Raw genomic sequence first — 18553 nt, 5'->3', positions numbered from 1 at the left:
GAAGGGTTCTGATGTTAGGACTGGGTTAATGGAACGTCCGGAGCAATTCCTCTGTGGGGTGAGGGCAACGCCATGGTGGGCGCCCACCGTCATTCCAATCACGGGCAGAGGGGCATTGCCGATCCCCTGTGAAAGCCGAGGGTCTCAATCTCACACTCACATATACACATACCACACACTGTATACATGCCTTATATGTAAGTATATATAATACAATATACAGCACATATACACTGAGTGCCCAGATTATTATGACCACCTGACGTTTGTAGGCAAATTGGCTATAATTTCACGCTGAAGTTGCTAGAGGGCCAGACCATTATAAACATCTGAATAGCACAACATACCTAAGTATCGTTGCTGATCAACTTCATCCTATCATGTTGATGGCATATCCCAATGGCGATGGCTTCTTCCAACAAGACAGTGCGCCATGATGGTGCTTGTATTGTGCAGGAGTGGTTTCAAGAACATGAGGGAGACTTTACCTTGCTTAGGTGGCCCCCACAATCACCAGATCTCAATCCAATTGAGAATTTGTGGGACAAAGTTAAAAGAGCCATCAGGCAGCTGGTTCCACAACCATCAAATCTCACAGAACTGGACAGTGCTATTCATCAGGCCTGGTGTCAATTCCTCGTATCACCTTTCAACATCTCCTGGAGTGAATGCCAAGAAGACTCGCTGCAGTATTGAAGGCAAAAGGTGGCCCAACGAAGTAATGACGGGGTGGTCATAATAATCTGGCCACTCAGTGTATAAGATACAGATATGCCTTTCCATTAGCAACCTGTGCTGTTATCACGGGTACATAATAGCACAAAAGATACTTAAAAACTTGTTCAGGAGTCCAGAATTTATTAATTTTTTAAATATATTTTTTATTGTTGACTAGAGGTCCAGTTCACAAATTTGTGCATGGGTGGGGTCCCTCAGCCTGGCCGGCGATCCAGCCAATCAGAGCAGCAGGAGGTTGGCTGGAGGGGAGGGGACACAGGAGGTTGGCTGTGGGAGTGCACTGACCACGAGGGGGCAGCTCCTGCATTGAGCATCTGCCCCCTGGTGGTTGGTGTGCATTATAGCGACTGGTCGACCAGTCATTCAGTCGTTTGGTCATTTGGTCGCTTAGGCTTTTATATATATAGATAGTATTACAGATATCTTCCATTTCCCCCCTTTACCTCCCAGCCTCTACCCACACCTCCCCCAGGTCTTCACTACCCTACTGCCTGTGTCCTTGGGCTATGCATATAAGTATAAAAGTTCTTTGGTTGATCTCTTCTAGGAGTGCAGAATTTAAATAGATAGTACTATAATAATAAAGTGGAAGCTCTTGTGAAAGGTTTTTGCTCAATCTAGAGTCCATCCATGGACGATGGCATTTTCTGTAATTTGGACACTTCTAAGTTATTTTCAAGCAATTGTGTTTCTCATTAAGTGCCAATATATTTAAATCTCAAATTGTTGTGTTAATTATGAGTTTCACATAAATTGAGCTGTTCTCTCCCTGGGGGCTTCTGAAAAAATGTAAATGTACTGTTTCTTATTTGGGTATGTGATACAGGAAAATAAGACAGGATGGCCTAGCCATGCGGCCAGCCGGGGGTGGGGAAACAGTGGAGGGGGAGTGCAGTTGGGGAGAGAGGAGATGGTATGAAATATTAGATAAGTATTTATCATGTTGAGTCACTGGTATGATTAAGGAGTAAAGTGTAGGATGTGGGCTTTGTAGGGTTTGGTGCAGTCTGGTTAACACTCCTGAAAAGTTGGTTGAAAATGTCCCATGTAAAGGAAGTGTTCCAAGCAGAGTATAAGTATATTAAACGAGGCTTTGGTTGAGTATCACAGGAATCGTGGGTACAAGTGTAAAATACTGGGCCTCCTTAACCGTTTAATTAACATAGAATTAACACAGAATGACAGGTCACCCCTACGTAGGGCATGGAGTTCTCATGAGCTTGATGCCGCTGTTTGCTCACCCATCTCTGGGAAAGGGTAACCTGTCTGAGAAACAACTAGATAAACATACGAATATTACGGAGAGGAGTCCGACCCCACAGAAATATCTGGAAGTAAAAGGACAGGGGCTGGAGGAGCGGGAAAGCCATGCCTTGGACCTGTGGGAACCGGTAGTCCTAGGATGAACATTCGTCCGTGAAGGTCAGAACTCTCATGTTGACTTGCATGGGGTCCATTGCCCTTTGTCTCCTGTGCAATAATAATGTGTGTTTTGCAGATATACCCACCGGGAGCTGGCAACTTTACCATGTGACGCTGAAAGTAACCAACAAATTCCGGGTGGTGTTTGGAGGGGTCAGAGGTGCTGGTGCCTCACTGGGTGGCCTGTCCATTGACGACATCAACCTTTCGGAAACACGGTGCCCTCATCACATCTGGCGCATAAGGAATGTCACACAGCTGATTGGCAGCCCCAATGGAACTCTCTATAGCCCTCCATTTTACTCTCCTAAAGGTTATGCCTTTCAGATTTCCTTCATTCTAAGCCATGCGACTAATGCAGGGATATATTTCCACTTGATCTCTGGAGCCAATGATGATCAATTAGAGTGGCCGTGTCCTTGGCAACAAGCCACGATGACACTCCTGGACCAAAACCCTGACATTCGACGGCGTATGTCGAACCAGCGGAGTGTAACTACAGACCCACTTCTGACCACGGGTTCGTGACTCCTTTTCTTTACGGCTCACACCCGGTCCTTGCTCGTGGAGGGACGGGTGACTTGGGAATGAGAGGCTGCACAGCCAGGCACCTAGGGGGTTCTGAGCCAGATCTGAGGAGCAGAAGGTCAAAGGGGGAAGAGTTTCCGCAGCTGTGGACAGTCTCCCGGGCAGGAGAGCGTCAGGGATGTCCGCAGGGAAGCCGGCAGACAGAGACGACAGTGACTGTATTCCTGGGAACTGATGGCCATTCCTGAATTCCCAGTGTTGGGCCAGGAATGCTGGTTTTAGAGTCTGACATGCCTGGATGAAAATCCGAGGTTTGCTCTCGTTAGCTAAGCAAGTAGGTACAGCAACCACAGAGATTTGTTGTGAGAATCACTCCAGACCGAGCACCAAAGTTTGCGGGAAGGCCTGGTATGAAGAGGTGCCCAGTGTTGGTCTCCTACTCCGTGCTACCCTGATATTGTCCCTGGGATCACCAAAACCAAGGCAGCTCTTGTAAGGGGCGTGGCTTTTGTTCAGAAGGCAGAGGAGCAGATGCTGTGGAGTGTGGGAAAGGGGGGGAGTGGATTATACCTTTTTATGGAGTTCTGGAGGATTTGCCAATGGGGACGTTTCCCGCACCTTCCAGTCTCAAAAAGGAGCAGAATCCAGAAGGCAATGATCACATTTCTTTCTTTCTTTTTTTTTTTTTAATCCTTGATGGAGGATATGTTTTTATTGATTTTAGGGAGAGAGAGAGAAAAGCCCAACAACACATTGATGTGAGTGAGAAACATCGATCTGTTGCCTCCGGTATGCACCTCGGCTGGGATCGAACCCGCAAACCTAGGTATGCGCCTTCACTGAGAATCGATCTCACACCTTTTGGTGTATGGGATGATGCACCAACCAACCAAACCACGTGGTCAGGTTACAATGACCACAGTTTTCATTTTAATAATCCTTTGCCACCTGGGAACCCGATAAAGGGACACACGGAATTATGGCCAGGTGAATGTTATTGCCAAACCTGAATTCTATACACGAAAACAATGGACTTATATGACATGGGGGGGGGGGAAATAATATCCACAAAAGACTGTAGGGAGGTGATGTTCAGAATGTCTTCCCTTTTTAAAAAAAACATTCCTCCCTGAATGACGCTGACAGTGGCTCCGGGTTGGGTGGCCGCCCCCTTTCCCCAGAGCAGTCTCTCTCTCTGGCTTCTACTCTTGAAGGACTCAGCTGTTAGGTGAGCCAGTCGGTTAAGATAAATGGTTCTGCGCTAGTATTGAAAACTCCAGCAGCAGCAGACTGGTTTAACCCAGTTAACAGGCCGATCTACAACTCAGAAGGTCATGAGGAATGACTGTCCCGGGCAGTGGGTCTCTGTGCTGGTCAGTCAGTACAGATCTGACTCCCCACCTGGGACACTTCCTGTACCCTCCACTCGCGACCCGGAGCGTGGTCCTCCCTCCTGGGCAGCCTCATTTCCTCGGGGCCTAGAAATGGACACGCGCCAGCGATTTGCAGGGGATGCATCACAGGGCAAGGGCGCCACTTAATCACTTGGAGCTCCATCCTAGTTGGGTTTCATGTTGCCTGTTGTTTCCTACCACCGAGAGCTGAGCGGATGCTAAACGCAGCCCCTTCATACGAATTGCTTTTGCAGACGACGATGGCAAAAGCTATTTCTGGGACAGGCCTTCCAAAGTGGGGGAAGTGGCCTTTTTCCCGAACGGAACTCAGTTCAGAAGAGGTCCGGGCACTGGAACCAGTGCCTTCATCACCCACGAGCGGCTGAAGAGCAGAGACTTCATCAAAGGAGACGATGTTTACATCCTACTGACCGTGGAAGGTATGGCGATGAGCATAGTGCCACCTAAGCTACTTCTGTCATTGCAGCCACGGCTGATGTACTGTGTTCTTGCAGGTTCTACTTTGAGGCATATTAACTAGGGATGTGGGAGGAAATGGGCCCGGGTGGAATTTTTTGTTTGTTTGGTATGAATCATTAACAATAGGAAACTAATTGAAATGGAAACAGTGAGGCTTCCAGGATAAAGGTTTTAATTACCACTACATGGAGCAATAGTAAAAGACTTTAGGCCGGAAAACTTTAGAAGCTAAAGTGGGGGATGGGTAGGGTCTGGGAGGAGAGGGGTAAAGTGAACGGGGAGGAAGGGAGACATCTGTAATACTATTGACAATAAAAAATACATATATTAAAAAAAAGAGGTAAGTCAAAGTATAGCCATTATACCCTAGGATTATAGTCTAGGATTCCAGAAATAAAAATGTCACACAAGCACATGAAGTTAAATTTAAAATGAATTATATTTATTGTCTTTTTCAAATATACAGGGTGTCCCCTCCAAAATCTGTACACACTTTAACAGCTGATAGCTCCATTTTGAAAATGAAATATATCTTAATAAACACTGCCTTTATAATTATTCAAAGTGCATGTATACATTTTTCTGGGAACACACACACACACACACACACACATTTTGGCAATAATCATCTATCATCTTTTAAAGTTTCTTACCTATGGCTGCCAAAGAACACATTTTCCAGGAATACTGGTGGTTTCTATGTTTTATGTGGTAGGATTTTAACTCATTTACAACTGAAGACCCACCTGCATCTCAGTAAATCAGAATCTTGTTTGTGGCGAAAAGGGGTGCAGGGGAACCCATGGCATTTTTATTACACTGTCAATTGGAGTCAATCTAAATGATACTTCTTGGGAAAAGTTTTCAGGGAAATTTGTGCCGAGGGAGGAGAGGCCACATAAAATGATTCCTCCCGCGACCAGTCACAGGTTCGTCAGTTCCATCCGACCCCTGTGGACAGGAAGCCACGGGACACACCCCCGGACAGCACCCTGGTTGCCAGGGGCCCTGTTGTCTTTCACCAAACACCCGCCAACTGCCCCATGAAACAAGAGAGCCGAGGCTTTGGGCTGGCCCCTCAGCTGCCTTGGGGCCTGCTCTTTGGTTTCCTTGTCTGTCCCTTGAGGGTTGGTCCTGGGAAAAAATAACCAATGGGGCCCCTTAAAAAAGGAGTCGGAGCTGCCACACGGAGAAAGCATTAGGCCTCCCCGCTGGAATGTCAGCCCAGGGCAAAGCCACCTCTGTCCAAAGAGCTGTTTGCGGAGAGAACAAGAGGCAGGTATGATGATTGTGGGATTGACAAGTAAAACGCCCTTTAGAATAAACACCGCTAGGTTACGTCAGCTGCCCAGTAGAAATGCCTGCCTTCCATTGTCAGAACTCCCCCACCCCACCCGTTCTCACCGCAGCCCTTGCTTTTGTCTCCTCATCAAAGCCCAGTTGCTTGTGCTTCTGCAGGAACTCTTCTCCCCCAAGAGCTGATCTCAAGCCAACGCTGTGGCCTCTCACTGTGAACGGCCCCTCGTTCTTAGGTGGACGGCCACCAGGCCACGGGCCCCTGGAGTTCAGGCAAGCCCAGGGCCAGGGAGCACGGGGGTCAGTGGTAGCCCCGCAGGCGGCCCCGCTTTCCTTTGTATTAGATTTCAACCTGCCTCTGTACCAGCTCCCTGTCTGAGGATATTGCTGGCCTACGCTGCAACATTACCTGAATCTCTCACCAACCCGAAACCCGATTTTGAAATTTAAAAGTCAAATGCTTGTTAAAGCAAAACCTGATTTCCACCCCTGCTCTCCGCCCTTAGACATATCCCACCTGAATACCACCTCCCCGCAGCCGGTCCCCACGGCCGGCGTCCCCACCGCCAGCACCACCACCGCCCCCACCACCACCGCCCGCATCCCTGACCTCTGCGTGAAGTTCACCTGTGAGAACGACGGGGTCTGCACCGTCCGGGATGGCAAAGCTGAGTGCAGGTGAGGGGTCCCTGGGCCAGGCCTCCCCCCTCTTCTGTCTGAAACCCTATCATTCCCACTACGTACGACTAAATACTGATATCTCACATGAGTGAAATCAGTTCATTCCCATCTCAAAACCAGCCAGAGGATATTCATTTTTTGCTCTTTATTTGGGACTTTGGGTAGTCACAAGAACAATAAAATTACTTATGAAAAAGATAGCACATGAGCCTGGCTGGTGTGGCTCAGTGGTTGAGCGTCAACGTAGGAACCAAAAGGTCACGGTTTGATTCCTAGTCAGGGCACATGCCCAGGTTGTGGGCTTGATCTCCAGTAGGGGGCGAGCAGGAGGCAGCTGATCGATGATGTTTCTGTCTCTCTAACCCTCTCTCTCTAAAAAAATCAATAAAAAACAGCACATTATGTTCTCATTGTCTGAAAAAGTCCTCATGAGTGACATGTCTGAAGTCCCCACAAGAGTCTGATGTGGTCAGTGTACCTGCCCCGTTAAGTAGGTGGAGATACTTACGTTTTGGGAAGAGCTTGGCCAGGGTGTCGAGCTGGGAGGCAAGGGACAAGGACCCTCAGAACTAAATTTTCCCCATTCCCCACGCTCCTTCCTTCCCCCTCGGAGCTGCTGTTCTGAGAACCAGATCAGACGTCATTCCAGGCTCCCTTCTGCGTCCCCACCGGCCCCTGCTGCTAGTCCGACCCCCTCTAGTCCAGAGTGAAATGTCCCCAAGGTCAAGGACCTGGATGTTGACACACACCTTTCATGGCGAAGATGCTCAGATTTAGTTATTTTAGTTTTTAATTTCAGAGAGGAAGGGAGAGGGAGAGAGAGAGAGCTAGAAACATCAATGATGAGAATCAATGATCGGCTGCCTTCTGCACCCCCCACACTGGGGATCGAGCCCGTAACCCGGGCATGTGCCCTGCCCAGGAATCGAACCATGACCTCCTGGCTCATAGGTCCACGCTCATCCACTGAGCCACGCCTGCCGGGCAGAAGATGCTCGATTTAAACGCCAGCTCCTAACAGAGCATGCTCTGGCCGCGCAGGTGCCCGTCGGGGGAAGACTGGTGGTACATGGGGGAGCGGTGTGAAAAGAGGGGCTCCACGCGGGACACCATCGTCATCGCGGTGTCTTCCACGGCCGCCGTGTTTGGGGCGATGCTGGTGGTCACCCTGGTCAGCGTCTACTGCACCCGGAAGCGCTACCGCCAGAAGACGGGCTCCAACACAGCGGACGTGCCTGTGGAAAATGTGAGTTGAGTCTGAGATTTGGTTGTTCAAACCTGTTAGTGAACTCATATGCGGAGGAATGAAGGCTTTTTAAATATACTCGAAAAGTGCTTCTCCTCCCCTGTGCTGGGGACCACTGCCTGGAGACCACGTGTTTTTGTGACCTTCACTATGAATCAACGGCTCTTCTTCTTTTTTTAAAAAATATTATTTATTTTTAATTTTTTTAATTGTTAAAAGTATTACATATATGTCCCCCTTCCCCCCATTGACCTCTCCCAGCCCCCCGCTCCCACTCGAGGCCCTCGCCCCCAGTGTCTGTGTCCACGGGCTCTGCTTAGTGCATGCAGGTCCTTTGGTTGATCTCTAACCCTCCCTCCCTGCCTTCCCTCTGAGGTTGGACAGTCTGTTTGATGCTTCTGAGTCTCTGGATCTATTTTTGAATCAGCGGTTCTTAAACTGGGACCCGCGGAGGCTTTGGCGGGTGGGGGGGGGGGGGCGGGTTGTTATCTTCCTAGAATTGTGTCCCTGCTGGAAGGCACAGCTGACCCTGCCTGAGTTCCCCTCCGGGAAGGGGAGCGGCCTGTAGGTTTTCCTTTGAAAAACCTGTGAGTGACGGCTGAGCTCAGGCTTGTGGGAAGGGGTGCAGGTGTATCTGGGGCCCTTCTATGGAAGAAGGTTCCGGTTCCGGCTTCTTGTGCGGTAACTACCTGTAAGGCCAGTTCCCACCTGGAGGGTTGAAGTCTTGCCTCAGACTCTTGACAACCCCCGGGCTCGGGCCGGTTCCTGGGAAGCAGGCTCAGGTGGGTGTTGGCCCGAGGGAGATTGAGTGGGCAGTGCTCCCGGGAGCACCTGGCCCAGAGTGAGGGCAGCGGGGCTGAGTGAGGGCACCTGGCCCAGAGTGAGGGCAGCGGGGCTGAGTGAGGGCACCTGGCCCAGAGTGAGGGCAGCGGGGCTGAGTGAGGGCACCTGGCCCAGAGTGAGGGCAGCGGGGCTGAGTGAGGGGCGGTGGGGCTGAGTGAGGGCAGCTGGGCTGAGTGAGGGCAGCGGGGCTGAGTGAGGGCAGCGGGGCTGAGTGAGGGGCGGTGGGGCTGAGTGAGGGCAGCTGGGCTGAGTGAGGGCAGCGGGGCTGAGTGAGGGCAGCGGGGCTGAGTGAGGGGCGGTGGGGCTGAGTGAGGGCAGTGGGGCTGAGTGAGGGCAGCTGGGCTGAGTGAGGGCAGCGGGGCTGAGTGAGGGGCAGCAGGGCTGAGTGAGGGGCGGTGGGGCTGAGTGAGGGCTACGGGGCTGAGTGAGGGCAGCGGGGCTGAGTGAGGGGCGGTGGGGCTGAGTGAGGGGCGGTGGGGCTGAGTGAGGGCAGCTGGGCTGAGTGAGGGCAGTGGGGCTGAGTGAGGGCAGCTGGGCTGAGTGAGGGCAGCGGGGCTGAGTGAGGGGCAGCGGGGCTGAGTGAGGGGCGGTGGGGCTGAGTGAGGGCTACGGGGCTGAGTGAGGGCAGCGGGGCTGAGTGAGGGGCGGTGGAGCTGAGTGAGGGGCGGTGGGGCTGAGTGAGGGGCGGTGGGGCTGAGTGAGGGCAGCGGGGCTGAGTGAGGGCACCTGGCCCAGAGTGAGGGCAGCTGGGCTGAGTGAGGGCAGCGGGGCTGAGTGAGGGCAGCTGGGCTGAGTGAGGGCAGCGGGGCTGAGTGAGGGGCGGTGGGGCTGAGTGAGGGGCGGTGGGGCTGAGTGAGGGGCGGTGGGGCTGAGTGAGGGCAGCGGGGCTGAGTGAGGGCACCTGGCCCAGAGTGAGGGCAGCTGGGCTGAGTGAGGGCAGCGGGGCTGAGTGAGGGCGGCGGGGCTGAGTGAGGGCAGCTGGGCTGAGTGAGGGCAGCGGGGCTGAGTGAGGGCACCTGGCCCAGAGTGAGGGCAGCTGGGCTGAGTGAGGGCAGCTGGGCTGAGTGAGGGCGGCGGGGCTGAGTGAGGGCAGCTGGGCTGAGTGAGGGCAGCGGGGCTGAGTGAGGGGCAGCGGGGCTGAGTGAGGGGCGGTGGGGCTGAGTGAGGGCTACGGGGCTGAGTGAGGGCAGCGGGGCTGAGTGAGGGGCGGTGGGGCTGAGTGAGGGCAGCGGGGCTGAGTGAGGGGTGGTGGGGCTGAGTGAGGGGCGGTGGGGCTGAGTGAGGGCAGCGGGGCTGAGTGAGGGCACCTGGCCCAGAGTGAGGGCAGCTGGGCTGAGTGAGGGCAGCGGGGCTGAGTGAGGGCGGCGGGGCTGAGTGAGGGCAGCTGGGCTGAGTGAGGGCGGCGGGGCTGAGTGAGGGCTGTGGGGCTGTGATGTAGTTACAGTGATGACCAGAACACTGAGTCGAGGTGCTTTCCTGGGGTCCTGTCTCGAGTCACTGAAGAATGAACTCCGTGGACCAGGAGTTAAGTAAAAGTTTATTACCAGCAGATGCAGACTCCCTGCAGGGGAGGGGCCCCCATAATGGGCTGCCCGGGAAAGCCTTGTAGTGCAGGGTACATATTTGCTATACCTGCTCTATGCTACCTGTGTCGTCGCTTGACTGACTCCCTCAATTGTTCTTGCCCAGCAGCGGACCTGAACTTTCCTGTTTCTGTGTGTCCTTTCTCTGTTCCTGTGCTGGACTCTGTTTCTGTGTGTTCGTACACCTTGTTGCTGCAGGCCCGCCCTTGCCTCCCGCTGGAGTCCAGAAACATTCTATTATTTCTGCGTGGTTGGCCCCTGTGGTCAGGCTGCTCAAGCTGCCGTGTCTGCCCTGCCTACGTCCCACCTGCCTTTGTCTCCACTGGACCCTGCCCTGTCTGCCTGTGTTTAACCCTCTCAGCAGCTGAGGGCTCAGCCCCCCTCAATCTCTGGAGCTGGGATGGCCCCTTAGATGTGTCCCGAATGGAGGCAAGGGGGGTACTCACAGGATCAATAGCCATTGGATTGGGGCTGCCCCCCAAGAAGAGTGAAAAATCGGGCAAGTGTGTTTTGGGGGTAGCACATGTCCTACATGGGAGCCTTTGTGTTAAAGGGCAGGACTGAGCAATGGGCCCCAGCATCCACTATGCACCCCAATAATAGAGAGCACAGAGTTTCATATGCAGATTCATATTCTCACAAAATAGCACCAAAAATTGGCATAAGAGCTGAACATCACTTAAAACTGAAGCTTTAAAAATTTCCCAGTTCTATTTCATTCAAAATAGTCTCTGAAAATGACTAGTATGTAAAACTAAAGGAAAACATGCCCCATTAGGACACCTCTGAAAATAAAAATATTGCAAGTGGCTAAATTAAGAGTATATTTTCTTAAGAAAAATGATTATTCAAGACCTACTATATTTTAAGGTTAAAATATTTTATTATTTTTAAAAAAACATATATTTTTATTAATTTCAGAGAGGAAGGGAGAGGGAGAGAGATAGAAACATCAGTGATAGAGGGATTCATTGATTGGCTGCCTCCTGCATGCCCCCTACTGGGGATCGAGTTTGCAACCCAGGCATGTGTCCCGTGCCCTGACCGGGAATTGAACCGTGACCTCCTGGCTCATATAGGTTGATCCTCAACCACAGGCAGGGTTATAATATTTTAAAGTGAGTAACCTGGTATCAAGATACTAAATTTGATTGCAAAGTTAGTCCAAAGATAAATGAACAGAAAACAAAGAGTTTTATTCTCACATACTGTTGTTCTATTCTTCGACACGAGGAAGATACTTAAAGTTTAACCGTAAGCAGTGGATCAATTACTTCACAAGCTTTTTAGAGAAGTACTTAGGATGTATACAGGTTGCTTTGTTTTTTAAACAGCTATTCCCAGCTTATTTTATGCCTCAAACTAAAAGGAACAGATCCACTAATACAGGACCGGGTAGGCCAACCTGCCGTCATGGTCCCCTGGACCAGACCTGATGAACTTGGGGCTGGGGTGGGGAAGATGGGGGATGGTTAGGGAGGGGAGCATCAGTTAGCTGGGTGAATGGGATGGCCAGGATATTCCTCTGGACACTGACAAATATCAGAATTATTATAAGAGCCTCCTTCAGTAAGAATTGGAAGGAATTAAAGAAAATGATAAAACAAAGAGAGAGAAAGAAGGAAACTAAGTCAATAAATGGGGGGATTACCAAGGTCCCAGGGACAGGGAAACACACACATACACACCGTAATATGGGAACAGAACTGTCTTGTCTCTGGGTCATTTAAACACGTTCCCCAGAGCAAGGAATCAACTTACACTCCCCTCCGTTAATTCACCGATCAAGGGCCTCCAGATATAGTTTATAGTTTATAGAGCTTTCATCAGAATGACCTTCTGAAGGTGGCCTCACCTTAATGTGTAGCCTCTGAATAACAGGAGCTGGACGGGCCAGGGCGCCTTCCTGGCCCAGACCCGGCTGCCTGCGCTGGGAGGGACGCCAGGAGACGGCCCATGGCGTTGCACCTAAAAATGAGACCCCTTGGTTGGGCTCCACGGAAAGGGCAGCTTTTAAGAGTAGAAGTGAAGTCATCGTGGTTCCTTCCCGCAGGAGCATGCGTTCTGAAGGTGAGCTCAACAAGGCGGCCTTTTGGCAAACGCAGCGGAAGAGGATTCTTCGGATTTCACCGCAAACACCTTGCAACCACCTCCTTCTTCCATCAACGGATCAGCTCCGTAAATAGCTACATACACTGGAGTAAATCGTTCTTGTGGTAAATGGCACATTAGTGAAATGTGGTTTGTGCTTTTGTTCTTAAAGGAGGGGAAGCAAAGAAAATAAAAAAAATTAAAAAAAGGAGGGTGGGGGAGCAACTCAGGCTCCTCCAGAGGAATAATATTGTCTCCGAAGGCGCACAGCAGCTAGAGAGCGGGCCGGGTTTCTCACCCTCTCCCTGGGGGCCGGGCCCTGGCCTCACAGGGAGGCCTAGAAACCCACGTGGCGCCTCGGCCTGGCCGTGCTGTCCTGTCCCCTTAGGGGGGCAGGGGGACAGCTCCCGTGCTCTCGGGGGACACGTGCCCCTCTCTCCCAAACTGGCCACCCTCTTACTTTCTTACGTAGATCCTGGGGTCCATGGGCCTGGGTTAGAAGTTGTTTGAACCTACAACTACAACCAACGAGGAAACGTGAAGCTCCTGGGACAGTGGTTCTCAAAGGTTTGGGTCTCCGGAGCCCTCACACTCTTAAACATCACTCGGGGCCCCAAAGAGCCCCTGCTTATGAGCGTGACGTTTATGAACACTTACTTTATTAGGAATTCAAACCAGGAAAATTTAAATCCGCGTTTTTATTACTAATTTAATAAAACAAGCCCATTTACGGTAGCATACATCACATTTTTAATGAAAAAAAAAAAGTATATTTTCCAAGATGAAGAAACTTTGGCAGAAAGAGACTTTTTTTTTAAATTAAATCTTTATTGTTCAGATTATTACATTTGTTCCTCTTTTTCCCCCCCATAACTCCCCTCCTCCCAGTTCCCACCCCACCCTCCGCCCTCACTCCCCACCCACTGTCCTCATCCATAGGTGCACAATTTTTGTCCAGTCTCTTCCCGCATCTCCCACACCCCTTTCCCCCCCAAGAATAGTCAGTCCATTCCCTTTCTATGCCCCTGATTCTATTATAATCACCAGTTCATTCTGTTCATCAGATTATTTATTCACTTGATTCTTAGATTCACTTGTTGATAGATGCATGTTTGTTGTTCATAATTTGTATCTTTACCTTTTTCTTCTTCTTCCTCTTCTTAAAGGATACCTTTCAGCATTTCATATAATACTGGTTTGGTGGTGATGAACTCCTTTAGCTTTTCCTTATCTGTGAAGCTCTTTATCTGACCTTCAATTCTGAATGATAGCTTTGCTGGATAAATTAATCTTGGTTGTAGGTTCTTGGTATTCATCACTTTGAATATTTCTTGCCACTCCCTTCTGGCCTGCAAAGTTTCTGTTGAGTGAAAGGAAAGAACAGGACTGATAGCTGTGTCCTTAACCCCTCTTCCAAGAAAAAGCCGCAGAATGTATCAGTTACTCAGCCTGCCCTTATCTTGGCCAATGGGAAAGCAGGGGAAACTAGCCAAAGGCCGAAAGTATGCTGGCCACCCCCCCTGTCTTTGTGTAACCAGACCCTAGCTGCACCCTGCCCCCACCCCCGACCCCAAGCCCTATAAATTCTTTGTTCTCTTGGGACTCGGGGCTCTCTCTTGCATCCAGTAATGGAGGCAGGGTGGGGGGGACCAAGTGAGCTTGTATAAAAGACTCTCTGCTTTTGCATCGGATTTGGTGCTCCCTGGTGGATCTTTGGGGGGTCTTGAAATCTTGAGAAATCAGCTGACAGTCGTATGGGTACTCCCTTGTAGGTAACTGAGTTTCTTTCTCTTGCTGCTTTTAAGATTCTCTCTTTGTCTTTTGCTCTTGGCATTTTAATTATGATGTGTCTTCGTGTGGTCCTCTTTGGATTCCTTTTGTTTGGGGTTCTCTGTGCTTCCTGGACTTGTAAGTCTAAAAAAGAGAGAGACTTTTTTTTTTTAAGTTTTTTTGTTGCAAATTTCTAATGTCTGACTTAATAGAAAATAGCTGACTTCTCATATATGTCTCATTCAATTCAGTCTGTCCTAATATATTATTCGAGCTGAAGGGCACAAAGAAAGTCTGACGTCATGCAGACACGCAGTCGGAACAGGGAGGTCACATTTGAATAGTCCCCAGGAGATGGTAGACATTGCTTTCGAATGCTTTGTTCCATGGTAACTTACTCAAGGTTAGTTGCATTTTGAATCTGTGAGCATTTCTACTCTGTCCAGTAAGCCCACGGCTCTATCATATATTTTGAATGGATCGTTCAGCTGTGCGTGGTTTCGTAATATTGAAACAGGAAAGTTGGACTGGAACGTGCGGTGTTCCCTGGGCAGGATGGTTCCCAGGCTCGTGTCCCGTGGAGTTGAGGAATGAAACCACGGACGAAAGATGGCATAGGAAAAGGTGGAAATTTATTGAGAAGCAAGCACAGACTCCCCTGTGGGGAGGGGGAGGAGTCCCACAGAGTTCCTTTTTTCCACGGTTTGTAAAGGCTACAGTTCTTTGTGCCTCCATATCCCCTCTGGTTGGCCACTATTCCCCTTTGATTTGGTCACTATAGCAACTCCTGAGCTCAAGTCTTCCATGAATTATGTGAGGTTCCCATCTTCTTCTCCCTTATTGCTCTCCTATTCCCTCTGGGCTTTTCCCCCTCCCTCTTTGAATGAGGCCGTTCCTTCCTTTTATTGTGTAAATGTGTACCTTTTGCTACTCCCAGCTCCCTTGTCTTATGGAAATGTACCTTTTGCAACTCTGTAGCCCTGTGTCTTTTCTATGGATCCGTTAATTCCCCAAATTTCCTAAACCTGCCTATTTCATCTCAAAGAATTCCTTTCAATATTGTGTATTGATTACTTAGAAAACACTGATGCGTTGAGCAATGCAGCTGTCACCACTTTGGGCACATTTCTTAATATATTAACATAGCCTTAGTTAATATCACTATTAGTTTCATTAAAAAGTCTTTAGGTCTTGGGAAGTTGGCACTCCTGGCGGCACACAAAAAAATGTCAAAATTCTAATTTTTGCTTGGAAGCAGCAAGTGCAGTTTATCTTTTAAAGGTCCACTTCATTCACTTTTTTCTTTAATTCAAATTTTATTTTTGAGAGCACTGTAGGTTCTCATGCAGTTGTAAGAAATACAGAGAGATCCCGTGTACCCTTTAGTTTCCCTCCACTGTACCATCTTGCCAAACTGTTGTACAATGTCATGGCCAGGCTGCTGCATTGATACAGAACAGCTTCTTGCCACAGACCCATCAAGGTGCCTTCATAGAGCCATACCCGTTTCCCTCTTGTTCCCACCTCCTGTTTATCTCCTGGCAACCATTCATCCGTCCTCTATCACTATAATTTTATCATTTAAAAAATGTTCTACTCATGGAACCAAACAGTATAGAATCTTTGGGGACTGCCTTTAAAAAAAAACAATAAAACCACTCAGCATAATTCTCTGTAGACTCATCTAGGTTGTTGCGTGTACAATAGTTTGTTCTTTTTTGTCACTGAGTAGTATTCCACCACATGGTTACGCTGCAGTTTGCTTAATCATTCACTCATCGCCAGGCATTTGGGGTGGGTTGTTTCCAGTCTGGACTATTCTAATTAAAGCTGCTATAAACCTCCATGTACAGGTTTCTGTAGAGACATGAATCTTCGTTTCTCTGGGATACATGCTGAGGATGGCATGGCTGGGTCATGGTAGTTGCATGTTGGTTGCCTGTTTAGTTGTTTGTTTTTTTTTAAAGAAACTGCCAGACTGATTTGCAGAGTGGCTGTGTCATGTTATTCCCACAGTCAGGGGTGACCCAGTTTCTCTGCATCCTCGCCAGCTTTTGGTGTTGTCACTGTTTTTTTTTATTTTTTATTTTTAAAATAGACTATATTTTAGAATAGAGTTTTCAACTCAAAATTGAGCAGAACTTAGAGAGATGTCCCCTTTAAGCATAACCTCTCCCTCCGTCAGCGTCCCCACTGGAGCGGTCCGTTTGTGACAATTGATGAACCGACGTTGACGCATGAGTATTACCCCCCAAGTCCATGGTTTGTTTACACGGGGATTCAGTGTTGGTGGTGTACATTCTGTGGGTTTTGACAAATGTATGATGACATGTATCCACAAGAGCAGTGTCCTACGGAATAGTTTCACTGCCCTAACAATCCCCCGCTCCGCCTGTCATCCCTCTGTCCCCCAACCCCGGGCGGCCACTCATCTTCATACTGTAGTCACGGCTTTGCCCTTCCCAGAGAGCCAGGTGGTTGGACTCATGCAGCAAGTAGCCTTCCTCTCACTATTGTGTATTCCAGCCATTCTGGTGAGTAGTATTTTTTTTTTAAATTTTTTAAAAAATATATATTTTATTGATTTTTTACAGAGAGAAAGGGAGAGGGATAGACAGTTAGAAATATCGATGAGAGAGAAACATCGATCAGCTGCCTCCTGCACACTCCCCACTGAGGATGTGCCCGCAACCAAGGTACATGCCCTTGACCCGAATCGAACCTGGGACCCTTGAGTCCGCAGGCCGACGCTCCATCCGCTGAGCCAAACCAGTTAGGGCTCATTGTGGCTTTAATTTGCAGTTCCCTATTGACGGATGATAGTGACATCTTTCCCTGTGCTCTTTTGCCCCCTGTACCTCCTCTTCAGTAGACTATCTCTTCATGTCCTTGCCCAGACTCTAAAAGGGTTTGTTGCTCACTTACCATTGTGCTTTGAGAGTTCTTTACATATGCTAGCTCCAGGCTTTTGTTGACTATGTAGTTTGGAAACATATTTTTCCATTCTGTCACTTGTTTCTTAAAAAGGTATTTTGGCCCTAGCCGTTTTGGCTCAATGGAGAGAGTGTCGGCCTGCGGACTGAAGGGTCCCAGGTTCGATTCTGGTCAAGGGCATGTGCCTGGGTTGCGGGCTTGATCCCCAGTGGGGGGCATGCAGGAGGCAGCCAATCAATGATTCTCTCTCATCATCATTGATGTTTCTCTCTCTCCCTCTCCCTTCCTCTCTGAAATCGATTTAAAAAGAAGGTATTTTGCAGAGCAAATGTTTTAAATGTTAATGAAGCCCCATTTATCAATTTAAAAAAATAGATTGTGTTTTTGGTGTCAACTATTTATTGAAAAGGCAATCCTTACTCTATTGGATGGTATTACATTATCTATATAATTATATGTATATTATAAATAATATATAATATAATAATTTATGTTTATAATTATGTATATAATGTAATACCTAGAGCAACCACTATTAAGAGCCATACAAAGACATGCTAAAACACATATATTAGACATATATATGTATAATGTATACATATATGTTTATACATGTATATAAAATCATAATTTTCATTCAAATTTGAAAAAATATCTGCCAAATAACTAAATCTGAATAACCATAATTCATCCTTTAGTTGTTTTTTTAAAGTAAAAATTGTGTTCCATGAAAAAAAAAAAAGCTCATTCATCCCACAACTCAAAAACCATACTGGTGTTGAGAGGACTAAAAAGGGCTAATCCCAATGTAACCCTGATATTTGGGGGGCTAGCGATCTGAATCCATGCCAGCAAACTCCGTGTACATTCTTGATAACCTATAATTAAGTCATTACCTCCTTCCCAGGAACTGGTCTTGCAGAACCTGTTACAAAGGCCATAAAACTGTGAACACTGCACTGCCCCGAGGGAGGGTTAGGTTATTAACGCTGGCGCCAGGCCAAACCATCAGATATGGCCTGGAGACCCCAACACCTGGGGGCCATCTTGCAAAGCCCACGAAAAGGGACCAGAAGCATAATCCATATTTGCAGGATAAAGACCACAGGGAGATATAAAGAGAAGCCCCCTGCATGTTTCTTCACTCAGATTTGGAAAGTTATTCCCTGAGTCTGCTGGGGTAAATAAACAGTGTCTCTCCTTTTCTCTAAAGCGTAGCTTGGTTTTTCTGTGGTCTCTGCAGCAGTGTTTTTCCTGGAGACAATGACTACACTTTCCCAGGCAGCAGCATGCCTTACCGCCACCTCCCCCTTTATCACACAGGCTATTGAAAAGATGTGTGCTAAAGGGGTGAGCATCCATAAAGTTAACAGCTTTTTCTTTCTCTTTCTCTTTCTTTCTTCTTTCTTTCTCTTTCTTTCTTTCTTTCTTTCTTTCTTTCTTTCTTTCTTTCTTTCTTTCCTGCGAGTGTGTAACAAGGAACATTACAGTGCCTAGTAGTAGAGTTTGGGACCACTGCCTTGATTTGGGCTAAGGTATCACCAGTT

General features: G+C 48.6%; 1 protein-coding gene across 4 annotated transcripts in view; it reads left to right on the top strand.

Annotated features, from left to right (window-relative positions):
* MEP1B (meprin A subunit beta) overlaps nt 1-18553 on the top strand; it is a 495370-nt gene that overhangs the window by 14624 nt on the left and 462193 nt on the right. For 3 of the 4 annotated variants that reach the window (XM_059707399.1, XM_059707401.1, XM_059707402.1), the window contains 5 exons: nt 2237-2680; nt 4337-4522; nt 6365-6536; nt 7581-7785; nt 12265-12550. In XM_059707399.1, the coding sequence (XP_059563382.1) occupies nt 2237-2680; nt 4337-4522; nt 6365-6536; nt 7581-7785; nt 12265-12279 (1022 nt within the window). In that variant the 3' untranslated portion in view covers nt 12280-12550. Of the gene's footprint in view, nt 1-2236; nt 2681-4336; nt 4523-6364; nt 6537-7580; nt 7807-12264; nt 12551-18553 lie in introns of those variants that run through there. The other variant, XM_059707400.1, reaches the window with a different exon arrangement.

This window comes from Myotis daubentonii, chromosome 8 (genome assembly GCF_963259705.1).
Source record: "Myotis daubentonii chromosome 8, mMyoDau2.1, whole genome shotgun sequence".
NCBI lineage: Eukaryota > Metazoa > Chordata > Mammalia > Chiroptera > Vespertilionidae > Myotis > Myotis daubentonii.
Note: the sequence above shows the minus strand (reverse complement) of the source record. Positions and strands in the feature narration are given on the sequence as shown.